The sequence below is a fragment of the Pangasianodon hypophthalmus genome, chromosome 13 (genome assembly GCF_027358585.1).
Source record: "Pangasianodon hypophthalmus isolate fPanHyp1 chromosome 13, fPanHyp1.pri, whole genome shotgun sequence".
Classification (NCBI taxonomy): Eukaryota; Metazoa; Chordata; class Actinopteri; order Siluriformes; family Pangasiidae; genus Pangasianodon; species Pangasianodon hypophthalmus.
The window spans coordinates 14963753-14972977 of record NC_069722.1 but is presented as its reverse complement, the minus strand read 5'-3'; the positions used below and the strand labels follow the sequence as shown (position 1 = coordinate 14972977).

Here is a 9225-nt window from a genome sequence, read left to right as displayed (position 1 = left end):
AGGAAACATACCGTCACATCTACGGTCTGATTTGACTTCCATTTATTTGGCAGTGCTTAGCAAGGCAGATGATGTCAAAACGCACGGTTATTCATTGGTTCTAGAACCACTTTTGAAAGATCTTGTAACCTTGGAGATGGAAGGAATTTTTGTTTCAAGTCTTGCCAGATATATCAAAGGTACAGTGCAGTGTGTGGTCGCAGACAATTTAGGTGCCCATTCAATTGGTGGATTTGTGGAAAGCTTTTCAGGACAGTACCCATGCAGATTTTGTCTCGGACAGCGATCAGATTATCAATCTAAGGAGGTACGCACTGGTGCATTTGAAGTAAGGACAGAACAGGAACACTTGGTGCATGTTCAAACAGTGCAAGGTCAAAGTTGTACCCATTCCTTTGGTGTCAAAAGACAATGTGCCCTGACAGAAAAATTGAGTCATTTTCATGTCTTAAAGGGCTATCCACCAGACATCTTGCATGACATTTTTGAAGGAATTGTTCCTATCGAAATAGCCTTATGCTTGAATGTCCTCATACAGAAGAAGTTTTTGACTTTGTCAGAAATCAATGACGCAATCCAGCATTATCCATTTAAATGGTCAGACAGAACTAACTGTCCCAAATCTGTACCTCTGACTTTTTCTACTCGGAAAACTATTGGGGGAAATGCTCATGAGAACTGGGCTCTATTAAGATTTCTTCCATTTCTCATTGGGCTGAAAGTTCCAACTGATGAACCAGCATGGTTGATTCTAATGGACCTGAAAGAAATTGTTGAGCTAGTAGTTGCTCCAGTCCATACACAAGAAACAATATGCTACTTAGGCATCAAAATTTCTGAGCACAAACATAGATTTTTGGGTGTTTTTCCAATGGAGAAATTGGCACCAAAGCATCATTTTCTTGAGCATTATCCAGATTTCATAAAGGCCTTTGGTCCCCTTGTAGGTATGTGGACGATGCGTTTCGAGGGAAAACACAGTTTTTTTAAACGTGTGGTACGGCATACAAATTCATTTAGGAACATTTTGCTGTCTCTTGCAGTGAAACATCAGCTGTTAATGGCTTATCAGTCACAGAACTGTAGTTCTATGAAACCAGCCCTCAACCTTTGGATTTGTTAAAGGTTGATATACAGGAAGCAATACACAGCAGATTCCCCAACCAGACATCAGTGCACTTGGCTAAAACAGTATTCTGTCATGGAACAAAATATTGCACCGGTATGATTCTGGCCCATGGCTCTACTGCAGGGCTCACTGATTTTGTGCAAATGCACCAAATTGTTATTGTTGAGAACACTGTTGGTTTTGTAGTGAAGACCCATAGGGCCTGGTATGATGAGCATTTGAGATCATTTCAGCTGGAAGCACTGGGACTTCCTGAATTCCTTGTTCAGAATGACTTAAATGATATTGTACCATTAGCTGCATACACTGTATATGCAGTGTATATGTATATGTGTATGGGGGAAGTGTATGGTTACCCTGAAGCGCCACATCAATGTTCTATTTTAGGTAAGCAATGTTCAGTTGTTATTGTTTAGATATACCTTATTGTTGAATCAGATAACATTAAGTAATTGCCATGTCTGTAATTCATCTTAACATTTTCTTAACAGACGTTGGCTGGGCTGCTGCAATGTTTATTTCCAGCCACAGTTTTTATCAAATGCCTGTTGAACATTAGAATATAGTGCACAACATTGTACAGTCCACAAACATCTAACACATATAAAGACAACATGCACACAAACACACATGTTCCAACATACAAACACATACCAAAATACACACACAACCCATACAGCATACATATAACAAACTCAGTGCACTTTATCCATGGATACCAAACTGTTAATACATACACTTGATACCAATATTGTTAATACCAAACTGTTAACACATATAAACAAAAGATACAGACACACATGATAAAGTTGAGGCTTAATGTTATTTGCTACACAATAATTTACCTTTTACCATTTACCTTTTTTTTTTCTTATGCTGTGATGTATTTCTCATCACCAATAACATTGTTTGTGTAACAGCTTATGATGAAAGGATAACAATAAAAACTTTTGATTTCACCAGTTTTCTTAATTTTCAAGTCATTTTAATTTAAAGTTAATTAGAAGTAAAGGAACATTACCTAGATTTTGAAGATGATTGTACTTAAAATAATTTATCTAAATGAGCTTAAAATGCATAATGAGGTAAACCTAAATTCGTAGGTTTAAAAAGCTTAAATTTATTTGTTGTCATGATACAGTATTTTAAGTAAAATCTTTGGTGGGGAAACTCATAAATTTGGGCATTGCCAGCTAAGGTTTTTTTTTTTAGATAATATTGCTTAAACTTCCATGTGGAATATGCTTAAAAAGTGGCTTGCAAAAATGATGCACTATATTTTTAAGTAAATCCAGCGCATTATTTTTTACAGTGCAGTTACTTAATTATAAAATTATATTTTTCCATTGGAAGTGCATTGCATGAAAGTTAAATAAAATACTTGAAATATTTCTCATTTAATATGATTTTCCCCCATAAATATGTCTATCCCACATTTTATATATCGCACATGTTATAGGAAGCATGTAAATACATTTTCAATGTTTTTGATTATAATAAAAAGCTCTAGCACAAAGCTTCTAATATTTCAGTACTACATGAATTAAATTGTTTTACAGGTCTATTTCAAAACACATTAATCATAAGCTCTATTGTAAGGACTTTGTTAGCTCAACTGGTTTCGCTGTGTACCAATACTGATATGGATATGGGTATTTTGGCAACTATGGGCACTTTTATGCCCAGTGTTGGGGTAAGGAAGTATACTGGGACATATAAGTGCCCGTAGTTGCCGAAATACCCATATCCATATCAGTATTGGTACACAGCGAAACCAGTTGAGCTAACAGCCTGAGTAAACCAAGTAGAGTCATCAGCACCCAGCTGTTACAACATGACTCATAACTATAATATTGTTCAGTGCCATTAGCATCAAGATTTACAGCAGAGATAATGGTCAGTTTTCAGACAATACCTTGTGTATTTGGATTGCTGCTCTGTTGAACGCAGGCTTTTAAGGTTAAAGGCAATCAGATAATTCAGTATAATAATCTGCTATAATACGATTACCAAACAATAAACAAACTAATTGTTTAGAGACAAAGGATGATTGCCTATCCTCGATTACAGGTGCTTTTGTTATGTGTTCTGGTCATCTCACGTCATACACACGGAAGAGCCAGGCGTGGTACCTTTTAAACTGCTGTCTAATGCATGTCCTTTGGAAAAAGGCTCTGAAGAACTGCAGGGAAACTAAGAGAGCTTGATCAAATCAGCCATACAATTTGGTATGTACTCTGCAAATGTTTTGAATTTTTAATTTAGAATAAAAAAAAAAACCAATTAGTCTAATGTCAGTAAATACTTTTTACTAGTACTAAAGGCTATGGTGTTCACTAAGATGATTGCGAAATCTCTCCTCGTCCTTTATTTTGTGATTGGTAAGCAGTCAATTTTACTGTTTTTATATTATTGCAATGTAAATATGAGCAGTTTTGAAATTTTTGCTTTATGATTAAATGAGATTTAACTATACTATATGGTGTTTCAGTTAAAGTTTACATGAGTGTTTGCACATAATATTATTCCATCAGAAATTGCCAGTGAATGTACAACTGACAAAAAAAAAAAACAGTACTAAAGTGATTGCAATTGTCTGCTTACAAAGCATCAGCGGTATCTGCAACGCAATGTTTGTCACGTCGATGCCTGGCTGATAATTTAATTGATAAGCAACTCTATAGTGCTCCACAGCCTCCAGATTGTTTTATAAATGTGAACCTCACAGCCATCCAATATGAGACTCTCTCTTTCGTAAGTATTTTTTTCTCTTAATTTATTCAGATTTTCTTCCTTTAATACTGAATGTAACTTCTGTTTTCTGTTTGCTCTTTTCTTGTCTTTGCAAGAATTTACAAACTTTGCAATTCTCTAGTCATATAAAAGTCTACATGGTAAGTCCCATTCGCACTTAAAACCCATCCGTACATCCCTTGATCTTTAAAGAAGCCACTGTATTTTAACAGGACTTCATTTTAACAGGAATGGACAGACCCAGACCTTGCATGGACAGATTCACAATACAATTTTACCGAAGTCTTACTTCCATTTACTTATATCTGGCTCCCTAATCTGACTGTGAACAATGCGTGAGTTGGATCTTCTCTTTGTGTTTGTTCTTTCTTTGTATTTATGTTCAGCCAGCAGTCTACAAGACCAAGTGGCCCTTAATATTATAACAATGATAAAATCTCTGAATATTAAAAATACTGTATTATGATGTGTTGTTGTACAGCTTAAATAATTGGGTGATACAGAATCTCTAGTAACAAAGAGCAGCAGAAAGTGCTATTTCACTGTATTCATTATATTGTTTATTAGAAATTTTTTATAATATTATATGGCAGCATACACATATGCACTGCAAAAAATGATAGCAAATAAAAATATATGGAATACAGGCAAATTTAACAAATGTTTTTCTTTATTAGAAATGTTTTTAAACAAATATAGGTTTATTTAACCTATTTCTAGATATAATTGTCTTATTCTTTCGACCCCCAAAGCATTTAGTTCTAGAAAGAAGCAAAATTATCTGTCACTAGAATAAAAAACAATTTTATGCTTGAAATGAGAAATATGTCTAGAAATAGGCTTAATGGTCTTTATTAATTTCATAATGAGAAATATTAGATAAAGTTTCCTTTATTCAAGAAATTTTCACTTGCTAAGATATAATTTATTAGATAGATAGATAGATAGATAGATAGATTTAATGGAGGCTTGAGGTTATTGGAGTCCTTATATGGAGTGCATCTCCTTTCAGAATTGCCAAGGACTACCTGAAGATCACTGCTTGTTGGATCTTGTAAAGAAAACAAAACTAGGTTATGTCCTATTCCTGTAACTCCAGTCTCTCCTTTTTGCTTATAGCATTTACACGGCGGTGCATCCTCTTTCTAAAGATATATTAGTGACACGTGATGGCACTGTGAACTACGCCATACAGATGTACATCACCGTGGTGTGCGATATGAACCTCTTCTCCTATCCCTTTGTTGAGGATACGTGCATAGTGGCCATCAATGGATGGAATCGAAGCTGTAAGAAGCTGTTTGTTTAAAATTGTAACCTCATCCCAATGGTGTCTCCTGCACTGCATGACACTACCATCAGCTGATGAGGTTTCAGTCAGCATATACCTTGCCCACATAGTGTACATTATATATGGGCTAGTCAGTATTACTGAACACCTCTCAATAACAATGCTGTATTTTTGATTTTTGAAATCAGACAGAATGCTAACATAACAAATGATGTATTATGTAAAATTATGTAAAATTTCGATTTTAAAGTTAACACAGAATGGCCAAGTCAGGTCAATCAGAATTATTTTTGTTGAAAGTGGAGCACTTTCATGTAGGTGTGTTTCACCTCCAGGTGGGTCAAAGCCAAATATAGTGCAGAATAAACCAGATCTATTATTTTTGATAGGTAAACTGGATGTGGTCAGGTATAATATGGATTACAGACTTTATATATGCCATCACATACCTCTCAGAACATTTATTATGATGTGCATTCACTGTCTGGTTTATTAGGACCACCTGTACACCTATACATTCAGACAATTATCTTATCAGCCAAACATGTGGCAGCAATGCATGTGGTATCATCCAGTGTGCAGCAGTTCTGTGGAAGGAAACAAACAGGGGATTTTTTTCTCCAATCAAACCACTGCCCAGTTGGAGTGAGCCTGTGCCCATTGTAGCCTCAGATTCCTGTTCTGGCCTGACAGGAGTGGAACCCGATGTGGTCTTTTATTATTGTCTCGCATCTGCCTCAAGGTTCAATATGTTGTGCCTTCTGAGATGCTTTTCTGCTTACCATGCTTGTAAAGAGTGGTTATTTGAGTTATTATAGCCTTCCTGTCAGCTCAAACCAGTCTGGCCATTCTCCTCTCACCTCTTGCATCAACAACCTTTACCTGCAGAACTGCCACTCACGGGATGTTTTTTTGTTTGTTTGTTTTTTTGCATCATTCTGTGTCAGCCCTAGAGAATGTTGTGCCTGAAAATCCCAGGAGATTTTCTGAAATACTCAAAACAGCCTGTCAGCTCCAAAACCCATGCCATGGTCAAAGGCACTGAGATCACTGAGATTCGGATGTTTGATGTGAGCATTACTTGAAGCTCTTGACCCGTATCTGCACGATTTTATGCATTGCGCTGCTGTCACATGATTGGCTGATTGGATAACTACGTGAATGCGCAAGAGTACACGATTTCCTTTAAAAAAAAAATAAATAAATAAAAATAAAAAATGGCCAGTGAGTGTAGTATGGTATTTGAGACATGCTTGTGCAGCAAGCTAGAACAGAAAGATGTCTGTAACAACACATAACAAACTACTCTATGAAACAAACACATATATTAGTTTAGGTTTGGCAGCTTGGTAAATTATGACTATTACCTTGAACTGCTAAAGTTTTGCATTTACATTTACAGCACAGGCTAATACTGGAATTATGATTAATAAATGACATATTATACAGCCGCAACACTATCAATTTGAATACAGGCATTACATTTTATCGAGTCTACAGGTGGACTGACATTAACATATTTGAATGTGCAGCATGTGGAGTGAAGCTCCAGTATGGGAAGATAACTACAGTGGGAGGTCAACGAGGGGAATGGCAAACTTTGGATGTGAACTTCTGTGGGGGAGCCCAAAACTACCTTCAAGTAAATAAGCTGTTATATTCTAATAACAGATGGTTTATGAGATGTTTATTATTATATTCTAATAACAGATGGTTTATGAATGACATAGTAAAATTAGTGGCTTAATCAAATTAAAATATCTATTTGCACAGGTCACTCTGTACCTCAACCCCTTTAATGCTTTGGTGTCGTTGGTACTGCCCACTGCACTCATCATGGTGGTCGATCTGGTGAGCTTTGCTCTACCGCTGAATGGTGAACGTAATGCTTTCAAGATCAAGTTGGTGTTCAGCTTCACCATGTTCCTCCTTATACTTTCCAAACAAGTACCTCAGGGTGGTCCCTGCAGCCCTCTGATCTGTGAGTGGAAATCCCAGGACACACATTAGATACAACACACAATACAATACAATCACACTATACTTTTGAGGTTGTTTTTGCTGATTTTTGTTTTTTACAGTTATTTGTAAATCGCTGAAGCATACAGAGATTACAAATGACATACGAAGTCTAACAATTTCTAGATCTTTATCATATTTTGCTTTTTTGTCTTCATAAGATTATCACTTTTGCTTCTGCTTGATTGTGCTGGTTGTGAGTCTGCTGGTGTCCATGATGTTGTCTCAACTGGCTAGAACTGGTAGCATATGGCCTGGCAGGCCACGAAAGCAGAGTGGATCAGGCAGCTCCATGGCTCAACAAGACAATGCGCTTCATCAAAATGGTAAGAAACTTACCTACTTTAAATCTTGGGGAACAAGTCCGTAGTTAATAACACTATTGTCAAGTCCAAGACAATTCCAAGACTGGGACTACCCGAGATTGAATTAAGACTGAGTTGTAAAGCTAAGTCATCACTGAGGCTAAATGAAGGCAAGACTGAGTCAAGACTGAGACCGAACATCTTCAGATAATTTACCAGGCCTTTACTTCATCTAGTTTGCTTAATTTGTTTAATGTTCCAGTAATTACGCTATGTTTTCAAGAAGAAGGAATTACTTTCTCTCAAACTTTGTGCATGCCAAAAAAAAAAACCATGAACATTATATTTTGTTACACACTCTTAATTTTGCAAGACTAATGTTCAAATACAAAACAAGTCAGAGACCAAGTCCAAGTCAATACAGGAAATGTTTTGAGACTGGACTTAAATCCTACAGGCTTATAGGTGAATAAAACCCAGTATAAAGAATAAGGTTTAAGAGCAGTTCTAAGTCTGTAAATTGAGGTGGTTGAAGAAAGAAAACTTTACCGAGAAGTGTGCTGCTGTAATATCCTATCAAATCATTTCCTCTTATTTCTTAAAAAAAAAAAAAACAAGTGTGTGCATGGAGTGGCTTTTATAATGCCATATAATATCATTTTACTTGTATAACTAGCTGGCTTGCCATAACCTAAAACAAATGCAAGCAATAGCTTTAGTATGGAAAGTGTGACACACAAAGGGGATGTAACTGTGACTAGTATAACCAGCTGCCTAGTATAAATTACAACAAATGTGTATTCTGTTGTAGAACTCCATGACCGAAATGAAACCTTATACCAGCTTCATTAGTGTAAAGCTCTACAGCTAGTCTCAGTATTTATGATGCTATTACTATGACAGCTTTTTGTTATAATTAACACCAAATACTTCTCAGTTGTTTCTATACATTCCTATACTGTGTGGCTTTTATAGATTTTTTATACATAGTTAGTGCTACAGCTTTGGTATAAATTATGCCATACATTCTCATTTAACAGACACTGAAATCAACTGCAGCAAAGTAAACTCTGTGAATCTTATGACGGAAGTTACATCCATCCAGAAGATTTCAAGCTTTGTGAATAATATGGACAAGGAGATAATGGAGAAAAAGAGGAAACAGGACTACGCAAAATCTTGGGACAATTTCTGTTTTATTACGTACTTGTTCTTGGACATCATTTACATGTTATGTGTATTTGCTATCTTCAAAACACAGCAGTGTAGCAGTAATAAACTGAGCTTTTAAATTGACAGTCAAGAGCTTGTAGTTCTCTGTTATACTCTAACCAGTGCAAATATAAAATTATAAGTTTGTGAGATAAGAAACTCATAAATGTAGTATGTTTCATTAAAAAAAAAACTTATCAATAAATCAACATTGTATTCACTTTTGGATGCATGGCTCATTTATGTGGCTGAGTGAATGAAAGTTATAATAACATTGTAAGACATGTCCTAGATTACAGTTGTGTAATGTGACCACTGTAAATGTGAATTTTACTTCAGTAATTGGATAAATGTAAGAATATTATATCCTGTCAAAATATTGTCACACAAAATAGAGCTTTTCATTTGTGACAGGCAGAAAACATTCGACACTGAAAAGCAACATCTTCATTGCCTTGCTCTTATGTTGCTTGATCCCTTCAGTGAAAAACTATCAGCAGGGTCTTGCTTTTTAA

At 35.8% G+C, this 9225-nt stretch overlaps 1 protein-coding gene across 1 annotated transcript; it reads left to right on the top strand.

Moving 5' to 3' along the window:
* Nucleotides 1–3242: 3242 nt before the first annotated feature.
* LOC113528557 (5-hydroxytryptamine receptor 3A-like) lies at nt 3243–8891 on the top strand. Its single transcript, XM_026917169.3, has 10 exons — nt 3243–3357; nt 3445–3510; nt 3738–3883; nt 3979–4023; nt 4112–4218; nt 5003–5172; nt 6707–6816; nt 6948–7155; nt 7355–7519; nt 8539–8891. The coding sequence occupies exons 2-10, from the start codon at nt 3456–3458 to the stop codon at nt 8787–8789; spliced, it is 1257 nt and encodes a 418-aa protein (XP_026772970.1). The 5' UTR covers nt 3243–3357; nt 3445–3455; the 3' UTR covers nt 8790–8891.
* Nucleotides 8892–9225: the final 334 nt, after the last annotated feature.

Coding starts and splice junctions, on each gene's coding strand:
- LOC113528557 (XM_026917169.3), top strand. CDS start 3,456: ATGGTGTTCACTAAGATGATTGCGAAATCTCTCCTCGTCCTTTATTTT. Junction 3,511..3,737: donor CGTCCTTTATTTTGTGATTG/GTAAGCAGTCAA, acceptor CTGCTTACAAAG/CATCAGCGGTATCTGCAACG. Junction 6,817..6,947: donor GAGCCCAAAACTACCTTCAA/GTAAATAAGCTG, acceptor CTATTTGCACAG/GTCACTCTGTACCTCAACCC.